This window comes from Xyrauchen texanus, chromosome 41, assembly GCF_025860055.1.
Source record: "Xyrauchen texanus isolate HMW12.3.18 chromosome 41, RBS_HiC_50CHRs, whole genome shotgun sequence".
NCBI classification, from domain to species: Eukaryota; Metazoa; Chordata; class Actinopteri; order Cypriniformes; family Catostomidae; genus Xyrauchen; species Xyrauchen texanus.
The window spans coordinates 24,743,992-24,761,617 of NC_068316.1; the positions used below are offsets into that span (position 1 = coordinate 24,743,992).

The 17,626-nt window shown below is 43.7% G+C and overlaps 1 protein-coding gene across 2 annotated transcripts in view; it reads right to left on the reverse strand.

The window, feature by feature from the left end:
- Nucleotides 1-248: 248 nt before the first annotated feature.
- LOC127634008 (neuropilin-1a-like) overlaps nucleotides 249-17,626 on the reverse strand; it is a 96,756-nt gene continuing 79,378 nt past the window's right edge. Inside the window, exons 11-17 of one of the 2 annotated variants that reach the window (XM_052113393.1) lie at nucleotides 13,290-13,379; nucleotides 12,072-12,119; nucleotides 6,426-6,569; nucleotides 6,060-6,337; nucleotides 3,460-3,556; nucleotides 3,236-3,289; nucleotides 249-3,003 (exon numbers count right to left, since the gene is read on the reverse strand). In XM_052113393.1, coding sequence (XP_051969353.1) covers nucleotides 2,717-3,003; nucleotides 3,236-3,289; nucleotides 3,460-3,556; nucleotides 6,060-6,337; nucleotides 6,426-6,569; nucleotides 12,072-12,119; nucleotides 13,290-13,379 — 998 coding nt within the window. In that variant the 3' untranslated portion in view covers nucleotides 249-2,716. Of the gene's footprint in view, nucleotides 3,004-3,235; nucleotides 3,290-3,459; nucleotides 3,557-6,059; nucleotides 6,338-6,425; nucleotides 6,570-12,071; nucleotides 12,120-13,268; nucleotides 13,380-17,626 lie in introns of both variants that reach the window. The other variant, XM_052113392.1, reaches the window with a different exon arrangement.

Consider the following 17,626-nt stretch of genomic DNA (forward strand, 5'->3'; position numbering starts at 1 on the left):
AAATCTGCCAATTTAAATCCAAACAGCCACTTTTTTTGTTTTGGCTAGGCAGTGTGTAAACACTGCTCATGCTTCTCTTCTAACGGCGTGTTCAACAGTGCCCTCTAATGTTTCCTTAAAGTTTTGCATACGTATGCTGACTTGCCACTCTCCATTAAGCTCATTGCTGCTCATTTAACTCGTGCATTTCTGCTTAAATGTCTAAAATGATTGAAAAATTATCAAATAAAAATTCTAAAAAGAGAAGATTAGTTTCAGATAACATTTATTGGAGCTGAATCTTTGGAATGTCAGTTGATCTGATTTGACCAGAGACAGAGTCAATGCAGAAGATTGTTTTTCTCTTGTGATGCAGAATGTTAAAATACAAAACATTGATATCCATTTTTAAGGCCTTGCTTTTTTTATTATTATTATTAAATTAGTTCCTTCCTACAACAGCAAATTACAGAGGCAGTATTGAAAATAAAAGTTTTTTCTTCCTCATCTTCTCGTTAAAAAAAAAATTAACAAAAAAAATAAAAATTGGCACAAAATTTGAATGACAGTACAAAAACGAAAAGATAATCGGTCAGTTAAATGGGAACTTTACTATAGGAAATCTGTATACCTTTTTCGATAATGAAAACATTTTGATAATTGACCATTTCAGAATTGTATTACATATTCTGAAACTATATTCAAAAATCAACACTGTCTTTTTATTTAAATTTTCTTTTTTTTTTTTTTTTTTTTTACAAATTAATGCTATAAACACATAAACTTAAGCAAATATATTGATCAGTGCAACATTGTTTCTTTTGAGTTAATGCTACAGTATGCTTTCTCACAGGACCCGACTGAAGCCGATCACCTTTAGAGCTTCAGATAACACATGTAGCATCGACACATGGATTTCTGTATTCTGAAACTACCGGAAAGAAACAAAAAGTGTTTGCAACAGTATACAACACAGCACATGAACATACCAAGAAACCTGTAGAAAAACATTAGTATTGTCAGAAATGAAGCCCTGTTGTTGGTTAAATGTGTAAGCCATTGATTCCTGTACATTATTCAAAGTACTGATTCCTCAACCAGTCCTCTAACTTCTGAACCAAAACTATTGATAATAAGTTATAAAACCAGTATTATAAGCATTAAATGTATTGTTTAATCTGGCTTTCATTAATCAGACCTCTTTCTGAAAGCCAAGACTGGGCTTGCCATGCCTGATAATGACAATAGGTTGTGATTGGACCCTGCAGTTTGAGGCAAAAGTCCTTTGGTACAGACACAAGGCCAATGACAGAACTACACTATGACATCACTCAACCAGAAACCATAATTGGATGTCCAAAGCTTGTGAATAGGCAATGCATGATGTGATAAAACATTTTAGCACATCTGACTTAACTAGCACCACTCTTAAAATGACACTTCCCCCTGATACAAGAATTTTATTCAAATTTTCCGGCTGACGCCAAGCATTCAAGCTCGAAAGATGGAAAAATAAGCACATTGAAATGGCAGATGAAATATTTGGGGGTGATGATCATGCATTTTCTTCTTTTTTGGTATGTTGAATGGACAGACATTTTGAAATATGATTATTATATCTTTGTGCATGAGATGATTTGATGCTAAACTGATATTCAGCCTTATATATGGATTCCTGGTTAGTAAAACACAAAATTCAGATTTTGTATACAAAAAATGCCACTGAGCCATTGCAGAGTACTATGAAATGAGTTCTGTTTGAGTAAAAGATACTGTTCCCATTTTGAAATGGGATGTGAATGTGCACTGGATTTGTATTAACACCTGTTTTCAGCTGCATCTTTTGGGAGCGTAGCAAAATAACCAAACAGGACTGAAATAAAGCACACATTTTCCACTTTCACAAAACAGTCAGACGATTGTATTTACAACATACAACCCAAGAAAAAAGGGATACTGCAGCTTTTCTTTTTTGACCTTTTACTCATTTCTTTGAAAAGGGCATTAAAATATATTAAAACTTATGTACAATATGTTGGATTTTAACATTAAAACACTAAAAATTTACTGGTTTTTATTTTGCAGATTTGATCAACAGCCTATTTTGAGAACGAAAGGGTTGAAAACATCAAAAGTCAAAAGAGGAGGCCAAAAAAGATGTACCAAAGGCACTGACTGAACCATAGCCAGAATGCAACAGCACTGGATGATGTTCCACCCTGTTTTATCCTCGCTTTACCATGGGGTAATTACCTTCCCTTAGCCATATATGGTTCTTTTTTTTTTACACATCTCCTTAAAGCGCAAAAAAAAATCCTTTAAAATAAAAATAATTGAGTTTTTTCCCCCTAGAAAATAAGATAAATACTTTATAACATTATTATATATTGGTCTCAACACCAGCATCCGATTGTAAAAACGATCAACTAAAAATGATACAAAGCAATAAAAGAAAAAAATTCAAATAATAATTTCAATCATCTGTACATATTTCTTATGTCATTTTTGTGTATTTTATTTTTCTTTTAAATCCTTGTATTCAACGTTATTGTACACAGTGTCCCCTAGTGGTAGGTTCAATTCACTGCAGCTCCTGAGAAAAGCATGGCTCAGTCCCAGACCTCCTCCCATTGGTTCACTGAACCACAGAGCCTTGTCCTCCTCTAATCGGATGGCATCGGCAGTCCATTGTAGCCCGCCCTCCCTGAGGAGAGATTCCCTCTCATTAGTTGGCACTTCACGCTTCTGAATAGGAGTTCTGTGAGTTGAGCTTGTCCTTCTTTAACTTGACGCCATCCACCAGCTCAAAGTTATAGTTCTCCAGGGCGGATAAGTTTCTATCGGACATGCCGCTATGTGAGCAGGCGCAGTAGAGAACCACGCCGCATATGGCGCCGAGGAAGACTCCCAGGGCACTCATAGCGATTATGGTTATGAGGATGGGGTCCAATGTCTTCAACATGTTCCCCGCTCTGCTGATTTCATTGTTCTCCACAACCTCAGGAAAGTCTGTGATGTCCACAACTAAAGAGAGGACAGGAGAGATAAACCATGAGTTACATAGACAAGCCTGTTTTAGATATTACAAGATTGGATTCCATTTGTAATCTGCATAATATCATCAATCTCATATTTGTCATATCTAATTTAGTGTGATTCACTTTCACAGTGGGGACACTGTAAAGTAAGCTCTTTATAGCTTATTTTGAGACTGATCCAACATTTAGTCAGCGTTTGTAATCAATTTGTGACTCACTGATTTCATTAAAGTTGTCCTCAGGTAGAATTGGCTCTGCAGGGACATCTGGGTCTATAGAAGAACAACATAAAACAGTCAGGAAAAGTGCATAGTCCAGCTTGCCATGGTCTTTGTATGCTCTAAAACCAAATTACTCTAATGGAGCTGGAATCTAGCAGATATAAGACTTGTGACAGCACAATCCTGCTTTGTGTCAATGCAGTTTGAACTAGTAGACTTACCTATGCAGTCAGCCATGTTTAGATTGTCTAAGATTTTGATGTCGTCGACAGCGATGTCTCCCCAGCTTTTCCTCTCCACTACACTTTCAATTACCACCTGAAACAAAGGCAAAAATAGAGTTAAAATCAATTTGAAATAGTATCAATTGGGCCAAAAGCAAGGTCAGGTATCTGAACCCTCAAAATTCTTAGAATATACAGAGTACATGGCAATATTTATTATTGAACCTTGAAGCACTCTGACTGATACATTGTCTGAGTCCTAACCAGGAACTACGTGACTGTATATATGTTTATAGAACCTACTGTGGCAAGAAAAAATATGAGAACCCTTTGGAATTACCTGCATTTATGTATAAATTTGTCATAAAATCTGGTTTGATCTTCATCTAAGTTACAATAATGAATAAACGCAATCTGTTTTAAGTAATAACACATACATTAATGTATTTTTCTTGTACACATTGAATACATCATTCAAACATTCACAGTGTATGTTGGGAAAAATATGTGAACCCCTACAAAGTTATCTCATAGAGCTTAGATATTCTTCTGTCCACAGTTAGAAAAATTGTCTGTAAATGGAGAGGATTTAGTACTGGGGCTACTCTTCCTAGAAGTGGCCAAGATGACTCAAATGGCACACGCCAAATACTCAGTGAGGTAAAAAAGAACCCTAGAGTGACAACTAAAGACTTGAAGGAATCACAAACTATACAGAACACATTAAACAGGCATGGTGTCCATGGCAGGACACCACGAAGGAAGCCACTGCTTTCCAACAAAAACATTTCTGTATGCCTGAAGTTTGCCAAAGACACCCCTCAACGCTACTGGGAAAATGTTTTGTGGAATGATGAAACTAAGGTTGAATTGTATCAGAAGAAGAAACAGCACTACGTATGGCATAAAATGGGCAACACATACCACCATGAAAACATCATCCCAATGGTAAAGTACTGTGGAGGGAGCATCAAGATTTGGGGCTACTTTGTTGCTTCAGGACCTGGAACGATTGCCATCAGAGGGAAAAATGAATTCCCAAGTTTATCAAGTTATCCTACAAGATAATGTCAGGGTGGCTGACATTAGAATTTCAGTAGAATTTGGGTGATGCAGCAGGACAATGACCCTACACGTCAATGTAAATCCACTACAGAATGGCTTCAAAAAAAGCCCAGTTAGAGCCTAGACCTTAATCCCAATAGAGATGTTGTGGAATGACCTCAAGAGAGCTGTTCACACCAGACATCCTAAGAATATGGCTGAGCTGAAGCAGTTCTGTAAGGAAAAATGGTCCAGAATTACTTCTGAACATTGTGCTGGTCTAATCCACAGCTACATGAAATGCTTGGTTGAGGTTATTGCTGCCAAAGGAGGATCGGCCATTTATTAAATCCAAGGGTTCACTTACTTTCCATAGCACTGTGCATATTTAATGGGATGTGTTCAATAAAGGCATGAAAGATTATAATTGTTTGTGTGTTGTACGCTCAAGCACATTGTGTTTGTCTAGACTTGTGACTTTGATGAAGATGAGATCACATTTTATGACCAATTAAATGTGCGATTTTACCCGTTCCAGAATTCCCACAAGCTGAGCCGTTGGATTATCCACGCCCCCTTTCCAAAACCCAGACTCCAAAGTTACCAAATTAGCTTTACTGAGAACGATATTGAGCAGAAATTGTTGTCAAAAACAACAGCAGCAAAACTGACAACTGTTTTGATCAACATGGCATAAAAATGGAATTAAGCCTCAATAATTAGCTGCAACTACAATACAATGAGAATGCAAAAAATGATTGACAGGCAGAGAGTCTAGAGCTATCACACAGACCAGTAAGATATCTCACGATACTTATTTCAGTAATATCTTTCAGGGAGTAGGACTTTTTATTTTTTTTGCATATCTTTCAATGAAAAAATCACTTATAGCACCTTTAATGGAGAAAAACAGCTAATTCCAAAGGGTTCACATACTTTTTCTTGACACTGTATTTGATGTTTAATATACAGTTGTGTGGAGTCGGAATTTGGACCAATGAAATTTCCTTGGAATGACTGAGAACCAGCTATTTAAAAATAAATAAATAAATAAATAAAAATTATCCCCTTTTTCTCCCCAATTTGGAATGCCCAGTTCCCACTACTTAGTAGGTCCTCATGGTGGCGCGGTTACTCACCTCAATCCGGGTGGTGGAGGACAAGTCTCAGTTGCCTTCGCTTCTGAGATCGTCAATCCGTGCATCTTATCACGTGGCTCGTTGTGCATGACTCCACTGAGACTCACAGCATGTGGAGGCTCATGCTACTCTCCGTGATCCATGCACAACTTGCCACGCACTCCATTGAGAGCAAGAACCACTAATCGCGACTGCGAGGTGGTTACCCCATGTGACTCTACCCTCCAAAGCAACTGGGCCAATTTAGTTGCTTAGGAGACCTGACTGGAGTCACTCAGCACACCCTGGATTCCAACTCGCAACTCCAGGGGTGGTAGTCAGTGTCAATACTTGCTGAGCTACCCAGGCCCCCCTGAGAACCAGCTATTAATATTTTGCATTTATCAAGACATACTTTTCTCCAACTTTTCATACCTGGTAGGGTTTATTGGAGTGTGGTATCAGCACACGCCCCTCCCTCCATCTGTTGCCTTGGTGACCACTGACCGTCCAGAGTAGTACATCAGCTGTGTCCTGACCACTTTCTCTCCGCTGTTTGATGTGCAGTGTGCCAATGCGGGAGCCAAACATATGGTACCAGAAGGAGAGGCAGAGGTCTGAGTCCTGCCCTGACACTGATGGACTTACTAACCGAGCCACCTCTGTCTCCTGTGCACCTGTTGCCAGCGTGTAGATGAAGTTGCCTGATCCACCTTGGAGGAAAAGAGAGAGTGTGAGGTTTGGAAGTTTAACAAGTTTTTAAAGCTTTCACACCCAGTATCGGTTTTGTTTATCTCTTACCTGTATGATCCATATTTGGGCCGGTGTTTAGAGTAGGGGTGCCACTAGACTGGATCTGCCATCTGAAACCGCTGTCCTCTGAAATCCAGTCACAGAATGAAGGATCATTTGTCCAGCCGAAATCACAGGCGAACCACAGGAATGCTACAGAGACAGATCACATACTCAGGTCTTTTTAATGGCCTATTTATAGCATTTTTATACAAGTAAACCATTAACATATAAGCAGTTCTTGTAAATTTAAATTAAATTACATGCTTTGAAGCCACTAGTCTCACTGATGACCAGTGTGCAATCAAGCTCAGTGTGCAAATTGTTTAATGTCTTATGCAAAATCTGTTGAGCTTCATTTTGCACAATCCAACTGCCTTTAAATAATTTATAAACACACCACTAAAGTTTTTTTTTTTTTGTCAACTGTCTTAAAGACTTCATAAACACAACAGGAAATTTTTTTGCTACCTTAAAGACTTTATAAACACAACACCAATGTTTTTGTCAACTGTCTTAAAAACCCTAATAAACACAACAGTAGTTTTTTTTGTCAACATTCTTAATTTATAAACACAACACTAAAATAACTTAAAGACTTCATAAACACAACAGTAAATGTTTTTGCTACCTTAAAGACTTTATAAACATACCACTAAAGTTTTTTTTGCAACTGTCTTAAAGACTTCATAAACACAACAGTAAAGTATTTAGCCAGCTATCTTAAAGACTTTATAAACACAACACTAACATTTTTGCAAACTTCTTAAATACCGTTTAAATACAACAGTATTTTTTTATGATATTATTTGTGAAATGTAAATCTAGAAAAAAGTGATGACAATATTTTTGTTTAATCAATGTTTTGTCCAGTAATAGTCTATTCTTGCTAAGCTTTCCTCATGATTTCTATTTTCTGTTTGTGAGCATATATGTTTAACTTGTGTTTACTGACATATTGAAAACCCTGCTGAAATGTTTATAAAAAAATATTTTTTAACCCCCCCCCACACCCCAACATAATTTGCACACTGATTGAACTCCACGGAAAGCCAGTGGTACACTGTTTTATACACATTGTCCACTGGATGGTAGTAGAGAGTTATTTTACTAATTTAAATGACTGAAATACAAGCATAAACAGTTCAGAGGCTTTCCAAATTGAGAAGTGTTCGCCATATATATCTAAGATATTAAACAAAAATACACAAAATAAGAAACAGTGCAGCTTTGTAATGAAGACATAAAGGATAAGACCGGAGGAATTAAACAATGTTAGATTGAGTGAGCGATAGAAAGCCGAAGAAAGAGAGAATGAGGAAATTGAGACGGACAGAAAAGAAGAGGCACCTCTAGGATGTCAGCTATGCCAGTGCATACACAGCTTCAATGCTGCTTTTCCAGACAGTTTAATAAAGCAGAGCGCTCAGCTCCTTTAATAATGGCAGGATTCTCCAGGAGTTTCGAAAGGTATTTGCTCACTGAATGCAAAGGAAAGAATTTCCCATTATAAGCCACAGCTCAGGCACCCTGCCACCACCCTCTACAAAAAAATGCTAGTTTCCCAATTAAAAGTTATTTCTTCTTTTCTATCTTTAAATGGATTGGGACTGTCACAGTGGAAGACAGTGCAAGGGAAATTTTCACCGCAGTCCATAACGTTCTACCAGTTTTGAATGCTTGTAATAACAAATAAACCACATCCAATAATAGAAAGAACACACATCTACTCATGGTAGTGGACTAAGACCACGACCACCCAACCAACCAACCACCCACCCACCCACACACACACACACACACACACACACACACACACACACACACACACACACACACACACACACACACACACACACACACACGCACACACACGCACACACACGCACACACAAAGACACTTGCTTATAAGAACCTTCATTCTATTCAGTTGTTCTGTTATTTTGCACACAGACAGGGCCGAACACACGCGCACACAAACATTCTAATTAGGCAAGGTCAGTTCAGGGGCATTTCTTATTTGCCAATTAGTAAGCACTCTTGAATGGCTAATCATTAATTATGCTGAATGAGCAAATCAGAACAGCTCTTTTAGACATTTACAAGAACACGTCAAGACAAGAATACAGGCTTATCTTTGAGTGAACACACAATCAAATGCCTTCTACAACCCATAACAACCAAATAGAAAACCAAGAAAACATAAATAAGAACATTGTTTCTGAACTGTAAAGTCTGTAATTTTCGGCACTAGCACCATCAAATTGACTATGCAAAACTCATGGTGTTGATTTGTGTTTTAAAAGTGTTCTGAGTGGTTTTTAGTGGTGCAGTGCAGCTGACGTTTTAAGGCCCCTTCCACCCAATCTCAAACAGGTAGTTCCACCCAAAACTTACTTCATTGGTTGAGCTAATGATATGCTCAAACAAAGACATTTTTGAAAGTGCTGCAGTGTTTATACTGGAGAAGTCAGCCTATGAATGGCATACTATTAGTTGTCACATTAAAGGTGATGTAAGCGATTTTCTCATGGAACATTATGCACAAAATGTTCCTTCTCCCTAAAAGATTTCAGTAATATAAGTGTCATGAGATATCTCGCCGATCGCTAGACTTTGTAAACAGCAAACAACAATGTGACACACTGATGCGTTCTGCCAGTCAATGATTTTGCGCATTCTCATTTTGTGGGAGGCCACTACCATCCATCCCAACGGAGCAGCCGCATTCATCTGCCGACCACCTGAGAGCGGACGAAAGGCTGCAGACTGCGAAGGGAGAAGGGGCTCCTAACTGACCGCCTGGAGCGGTCAGGGCCGCCCTGCGAAGGGAGACCCTTACCAGCCGCTAAACACAGCGGGGTCGTGACGACAACTGACCACGAGTGTGGAGGGGCTGCCGGCCGACCGCCTGGAGCGAGAGAACCGCTGCCAGGGGCGGGGGAGACCCCTTCTGTTTCCCGAGAACGCGGCAAGGCGTTCCGTCCGCTAGGGGCCTGAAGACTGCGATCCGCCTGGGGAGGCGTGGCAGTCGTCCATTAGAGGGTGGAGGAGTGGCCGAGGACCAAGCTACGGCGTATCGGAGAGAGTTTTTTTCTCTCTCTCTCTTCTACTACCGCTCTGTGTTGGCCTTTCCCTCTCTATTTTAAAATGTTTTGTTAATTTGGTATGATCGCCATTACTACTTTTTTTTTTTTTCCCTCCCCTTGTCCCCTCCCTCATCCAGGTAGACCGGGATTAACTGCCAGCAGATGGGGCTGAAGGAACGCCCCTCCCCAGGGAAAGAGGGGTGGTGGAGGGGATGGGGGTGTACGTCATGTCGGGGGCTCCCCGGCCTGAGAGAACGAGGGAGGAATGTGGGTGGGCGGAGGGCGGGACCGGGTCGTGATTCCGCACACCCGGCCCATAATCAGGCTAATTATCCCTCAAGAGGGATAAAGGCCAACCGAAGACGGCAGTGCGACAGAGAGAGAGAGAGATTTACGGACAGCTATCCGACACCATTGTGTGTTTGTCTAAATATCGAATTTCTCGCCTCCTCATTTCCATTAATCCCTTTACACATATGTTGTTGTTACAGCCATAAGCAGAGGGGTTAAGTTCAGGGCAAGTCTACTGAAAACTTAATTAATTAATTAAACATTTTAATTGTTTACCTAATTGTTTCCAGGTGTACATTTAGGACATTTAGCTACTAAATATTGTCTACTTTAAGAATATAAAACATTCAATCAAGAATATTCTTGTCTGAGGACATTTTTTTTAATTTTACATTATATTTAATGTACAATAAAAATGTTACATTATTTTACATATTTTAATTAATATAAATACATATTGGAACTTTAGAAGGCCTTGTGGCTGAGAACAGATATTAATTATTATTTGGGGATTCTGGAGATTTACCCCTAGAATATTTAGAAAATTAAAAACAAAACAAAATAGAATGGACATTTTTTACCATGAAATGGTAAATTTGCTCTTTGATGCATAAAAATGACAGAGATGGACTAGACTACTGAACAGAGACTACTGTCTTTATTATTCAGTTTATATTGCTGATCCAAATATTTCACAATTGCTGGCATGTCTTTGGACACATGAAAATACCACTATGGTTTACTATAAAAATGACTTTTTCTCTGATCTTGTCACTGCATCACAACTCTAACACAATATTAAAGTGGAGGAGAGACACTGCTGCGATATTAAGAGAGAATTAAGCAAGAAGGAATCAGGTTCAGAGGTTGAGAAAATTCTGAGCTATCTACGCCAGTGACTGTTTCCCTAAGTTAAGACAAGTAAAAATCATAGCAATAAATTCACGCACGATAGCCTAATTAAAATTAACATGGGGCCTATGGGGAAAAGAGGCTGGAGTTCAAAAGTCTAATAACTTGTTTCAGAGTAGATTATTTATGCCATCATTAGCTGCTTTTGATGGAACGAATGGAAGAATAACAAATCAAATTCATAATCAAGTCATACATAGCCTATTATATTTGTAATTAACATTTATTTTTATTTTAAAGTGGATGGATTTTTAGGAGTTTTGGAAGAATTTTAACACTCAAAGTTATTTAATTCAGCATCTTGTGTCTGTTCGATCTGGTTTTGATGAAAAGGTTCAAAGTTATTTAAATATATAGCCCAATTAATACAATTCATAGCAATACATTCATATATACGTAACATTTGTTACAAATATTTGATTAGACAGGGAAAATAAAGTTGTTGGAGCTGCTGCACAATATGGGATGCCCGTCAACTGAACGCAGCCAATCAAGCGATGAATTCGGCTGCAGTCACTGATCTGGAGTAATTTGCAGTTTTATGCTTCAACCGCTAGAGGGCCAAAAGTTACATAGTAAAGCTTTAGAGTTTAGACTTCTGGTTGGGAAATGGACCCTAGACCAGCAGTTATGAGCAGCATCATCCCTGAGCAGCAATCAAAACTACTGTATATTATTGTATTAATGTACACATGACATGCTAGTGCCGTGGCCAGGGAGAGGCTAAGCCTTCCCCAGCCTTACACAAGCTCTGCCTATGGTTGCAGTGAATAATTGAGGATTAATGCCATATTCTGATTTATAATTTGTCAGTTGAGGGCACTATTTCAGTACTGCGGCTTTGTGTCAGTTTCAACTGTATTGGTGCAGTGTTTTGGAAAAAGGGGGCGTGGCTAAACCAACATCTCGCTTACAGCAACTTTAAAGCTGAAATATGTAATTCCCATGACACTAGCACCACCGAATGGAATTGCAAAAAAAAACAATGGTTTCAAAACATCTTTTTGAATATGCCCCTCCTCTGCTGTTGTTCAGGCAGATAGTCCCTCCCCCAACTAACAACATTGGTTGAGTAACATTGTTGGGGCGGGTCTAAGAGGGTCACTCAAAACAAACACAGGGATTTTTATATTGTCACACAGACTATGTTTACAGTTTTGAAGAAAATTAATCTATGAATGGCGTACCTATAGTTGTCTCTGCATATTAAAAAAATATTTTCACATCGAAAAAGTTACATATGCAGCTTTAAACTGGGATAGGAGAAAGTGTTGTTACATCACAAAAATTACACACTTTACCTAATATTTCTGATAATGAGTGCACAGAGAATGTATATAGTACATGGGAATACATTTCTCACCTGGAACGGTGCTTAGCTCTGTGGTCGTCTCTGGCACAGTGGTCCCACCTGTGAAGGCCATTAGATGGGAAGTTTAAATTGCATGCCGAGTAAAGTTTTATTTGGTTAATTATCAAGCGGCATGGATCTGACTGATCTTATTCCCCTCCTTATATTTGCTTAGCATTTTTAAAATGAGCTTTGCGGCATGAAACAGCAAATAAAATTTTCTTCATGTAGAACATTGCTGCTAGCATTTAGCTGAGGAGAGTGTAATTCTGTGTAACACGCACTCTGTGAGACTGCACTGGAGTGAACAGAAGATTTTAGACAGATTTTTAAATGTATTGTTAGTACTGTCAGCTTGAGATTTTAGCTGTCAAATAGTTGCAAGATGAAGACAAAAGGTAAGTATAGATGCTATGGATATGTTTGGAATGGAATACTAGCACAATGTTTACTACATACTGTGCAGTTTTGACTGTTTATTGCCTAATCTATTATTTTAAATGTATGTGAAACTGCACTATGCAACGATAAACATTTAAACAATGGTATGCTACATGTACACATGTAAAGCAGTAAGAAGAATACAATGATGAACATTTTAAACTGTATTATGCTACATTGTTGTCATGAAACATTAGACATTTGTAAAATAATAAGGCCTCTCAATAACTTCTTATTCAGTACAACTTGTTCTTCCTGTTCTGCAGGACAGTTGATGTGTTGCAAGCTGTTTTCTGTTTCTTATCAGGATGTGTCGACAAACTGCCATTTTTAGAAATGTGTTAGTTGTATCTGTACATCTGTATATGTGTTTGATATTAGTTTGTCACTATCCACTTGTCTTTAATACAGTGAAAGGTAGTTTCAAGCATATTTGGTAAATGTAGTCAATTATGCAGATATTAGATGCATGCAGAAAATGTGCATATCGTGCACAGTATACATACTGCATTTCTAGTAGGAGTAGTAGGGTCATTTGCCATTCCGAACATATCCAGAGGTTCAGGTGAGTGTGGTTACGGGGAATTGGTGATCAATGTTGCAGGTGTGAAGCGTGATTAGCTTTGTGGGGCTAGCATAGCAAGAATAAACTAGAAGAGCTGCTATTTGCAGAAGCAAGGGGGACAATTAGTCTAGTGGGGATTAGGATAGTGTGATTAGCATAGCAGAAGGTGCAGGGTGCAGTCTCTGCAAGGCGAGTGTTAGCACCTGTCTGGTCGTAGTCATCACCTGTTCCACTGTGGCAGCTGGCCTGGTCATCATCACACTCATCTGATGGGATGGTGGAGGGAGAGGGCGTGGATGGAGGCACAGTGGGCACTAGAGAAAGAGAGGTAAAGTTTCACATTAAACATGAAATTGCACATTTTATAAGATGGTTCCATTTAAGCACTCTTTTAAAAAAAAGTAGACAGAACCATAGTACAGGGAGGGTATCTGATGGTAATACTTCGATATATACCATGGTACTGAATGATCTTGATATTAATATGCCATGCTATTGTCATGAACCCCGCTCCCTCGCTCCGCCCCCCGAGCTTCCTCGCTCGTTTTGCTCCCTCAGGCTTCCACGCCTGTTTTGCTCGCTCGAGCTTGCACGCTCGTTTTTGCTCCTACGAGCTCACATGCTCGTACACTATCTCCCCCCTCGGGCTCACATGCCCGCTCCCAATCGCCAGAACATTATGTACACCTGCACTCGCGTCATCTGCACTCCTGTTCATTGTATACACCTGCACTCGTCCCTATCACCTGTCATTGTTTACACCTGCACTCGTATCTATAAATATCACAGCACATTCGTCTCCCGCTTGTTGGTTATTGTATTTAGTTTCCCGTGTCCTTGCCCCCCGCTAGTCTCGCCTAGTTTTGAACTCCTCTTGTTTACCCCTTAGCTTGCCAGCTCCCCTTGTTCCCCTGTCGTTGATCCCGTTAGTCCCGTCTTGTTCTACGCCATAGTTGTTAACTGTTTTCCCGGCATCAACCTCCCGCTCTCGTTGACCACTCTCTCCCGGATTTGCCCCTTCCTTCTATTCTGATTCCCCGGCTCCGACATCACGCTCCCCTTTGACGCCTCTTCACTGGATTTGCCCTTTTTTGTACTTTGCACGCTTTGTGTTTAATAAAGCTGTTTTGTATTCGACATTGTGACTGTCTCTTCTTGTGCGGGTTACAGAATAACCAACCCTACCGAAGACAGTTACAATGTCCCGCGCTGACGATGTACGCAGCTCACTAGAGCGGATTGTCGCGGCGCGTTCTGTGCGCGGATTTACCGTTGGGAGTCATGATCGCGCGCTCACAGCCCAGGGACAGCAGGTACGTGCGATTTTTGATTTTTGTCACCCTGTTCTACCTGTGTCTGTACCTGAGCCCGTTTATGCTCCCAACGCATTTCTGAGCGCCGTGAGCCTTCAACCCCCTGAGAGGTTTGACGGCTCTTCGGGCGCTTACCAAGAGTTGGTTATGCAGGGCAGTGGTTATAGAACGAACAGCCGTGCCCTTAACATTATGGACCCAGCGGCCCAACTCTTGGTTTTGCGTCAGGGGTGTCAACCCTTGGAGGCTTATGTGACTGACTTTTGTGCCCTGGCTAACCAGGTGAATTTTGATGAGGTGGCTCTAAAAGACATTTTTCATTATGGACTGAATGAGCCATCCTCATCATTCATGCCTGGTGGTCGCTGCTCTCTCAACCTGGCTCAGTTTATTGACCTCGCCCTACTGTACACTGGTTCCTCGTTTACTGTGGAGGAGGCATACACTGAACCAGCGCTCCACACCACGGCCCCCGTCTCGAAGCCTACCACGGCCCCTGTCTCGAAGCCTGTCACGGCCCCCGTCCCAAAGCCTGTCATGGCCCCAGTCCCGAAGCCTGTCACGGCCCCAGTCCCGAAGCCTGTCACGGCCCCAGTCCCGAAGCCGGACACGGCCCCAGTCCCGAAGCCTGTCCCGGCCCCAGTCCCGAAGCCTGACACGGCCCCAGTCTCGAAGCCTGGCACGGCCAGCGAGTCAACGCCCATGCCTGCCACGGCCAGAGAGCCAGCGCCCATGCCCGCCACGGCCAACGAGCCAGCGCCCATGCCCACCACGGCCAACGAGCCAGTGCCCATGCCCGCCACAGCCAACGAGCCAGCGCCCATGCCCGCCACGGCCGGCGAGCCAGCCACGGCTCTGCCGGGTTCTGCTCCGCCCTCGGAGTCTTCCACGGCTCTGCCGGGTTCTGCTCCGCCCTCGGAGTCTTCCACGGCTCTGCCGGGCTCTGCTCCGCCCTCAGAGTCTTCCACGGCTCTGCCAGCCTCTGCTCGCCCCTCAGAGCCCTCGCGGGCTCCGCCTCACGAGCCTCTTAAGGCTCCTCCTCTCGAGCCTCCCAGAGCTCTACCTCCCAAGCCCCCCAGGGTTCTGCCTTTCAAGTCTCTCGAGCCTCCCAGAGCTCTACCCCTCGAGCCTCCCAGAGCTCCGCCTCTCAAGCCTCTCAGTGCTTCTCCTCCCGAGTCTTTCAAGGCTCCTCCTCCCAAGCCTCCCAGGGCTCCTCCTCTCGAGCCTCCCAGGGCTCCACCTCACGAGCCTCCCAAGGCTCCTCCTTCCAAGCCTCCCAGGGCTCCTCCTCTCGAGCCTCTCAGGGCTTCTCCTCTCGAGTCTTTCAGGGCTCCACCCCTCAAGCCTCTCACAGCTTCACCTCTCGAGTCTCTCAGGGCTCCTCCCCCCCTCAAGCCTCTCAGGGCTTCCCCTCTCGAGTCTTTCAGGGCTCCTCCTCCCCTCGAGCCTCTCAGGGCTCCGTCCCTCGAGTCTTTCATGGCTCCACCCCTCAAGCCTCTCACGGCTCAGCCTCTCGAGTCTCTCAGGGCTCCTCCCCCTCTCAAGCCTCTCAGGGCTTCCCCTCGTGAGTCTTTCAGGGCTCCTCCTCCCCTCGAGCCTCTCAGGGCTCCGTCCCTCGAGTCTTTCATGGCTCCACCCCTCAAGCCTCTCACGGCTTCGCCTCTCGAGTCTCTCAGGGCTCCTCCCCCTCTCAAGCCTCTCAGGGCTTCCCCTCTCGAGTCTCTCAGGGCTCCTCCTCCCCTCAAGCCTCTCAGGGCTTCTCCTCTCGAGTCTTTCTGGGCTCCACCTCCTTCCAAGCCTCTCAGGGCTTCTCCTCTCGAGTCTTTCAGGGATCTTCTTCCCCTCGAGCCTCTCAGGGCTCCGTCCCTCGAGTCTCTCAGGGCTCCTCCTCCCCTCCGGCCTCTCGGGGCTTTGTCTCTCGAGTCTCCCAGGGCTCCTCCTCCTCCCGAGCCTCTCGGGGCTCCGTCTCTTGAGTCTTTCATGGCTCCCCCCCTCGAGCCTCTCGAGCCTTCCAGGGCCCCACCTCTAGAGCCTCTAGAGTCTTCCACGACCTTTTTCCCCGAGCCTCTCACGGCTCTACTCCCAGAGACTCCAGAGCTTCCTAGGGCTCCCCCTCCAGAGCCTCCCACGGCTCCACCTCCCGAGCCCCTCACGGCTCTACTCCCAGAGACTCCAGAGCTTCCTAGGGCTCCGCCTCTCGGGCCTCCTACGGCTCTACCCCCCGAGACTACAGAGCCTGCCAGATCGTCGCCTCGGGGACCTCCCACGGCGCCACCTCCATTGGCTCCACCTCCTGAGTCTTCCAGGCCTTCCCCCCTAAAGCCTCCTTCGGCTCCACCTCCAGAGTCTTCCAGGCCTTCGCCCCTAAAGCCTCCTTCGGCTCCACCTCCAGAGCCTTCCAGGCCTCCGCCTGTAGAGCCGCCCACGGCGTCACCGTCATTGGCTCCACCTCCTGAGCCTTCCAGGCCTTCCCCCCTAAAGCCTCCTTCGGCTCCACCTCCAGAGCCTTCCAGAACCCCACCTCCAGAGCCGCCTACAGTGCCGCCTCTGACGGCACTGCCTTTCACGGCTCAGCCCGGACTTCCTGACCCCCTCCCTGTCCTGTGGCCTCTTCCCTGGCCTCCGGACCCTATTCCTGTCCGGTGGTCACCTTCCAGACCCCCGGACCCAGTCCCTGTCCTCCAGTCGCCTTCCAGACCCCCTGACCCAGTCTCTGCCCTTTGGATGCCCCCTAGATCTCCCGACCACCCGCCTGTCCGCTATGTTCCCCCTGACCTTGCCTTGAAACTGCCCATTGACCCCATGGACTGTCTCATTTCCCTCTGTGCCCCTTGGACTGCCCTCAATTTTGTTTGTGTGTTTTGTGGGTTGTCTGTTCAGGTTTTTTGTTTGTTGGGATCGTCCAGCACCACTTCCCAGAGGTCGTGCTCCTCGCAACCGAGCGCGGCCGTCAGGAGCCATCCGTTTTAGAGGGGGGAGTACTGTCACGAACCCCGCTCCGCCCCCTCGAGCTTCCTCGCTCGTTTTGCTCCCTCGGGCTTCCACGCCCGTTTTGCTCGCTCGAGCTTGCACGCTCGTTTTTGCTCCTACGAGCTCACATGCTCGTACACTATCTCCCCCCTCGGGCTCACATGCCCGCTCCCAATCGCCAGAACATTATGTACACCTGCACTCGCATCATCTGCACTCCTGTTCATTGTATACACCTGCACTCGTCCCTATCACCTGTCATTGTTTACACCTGCACT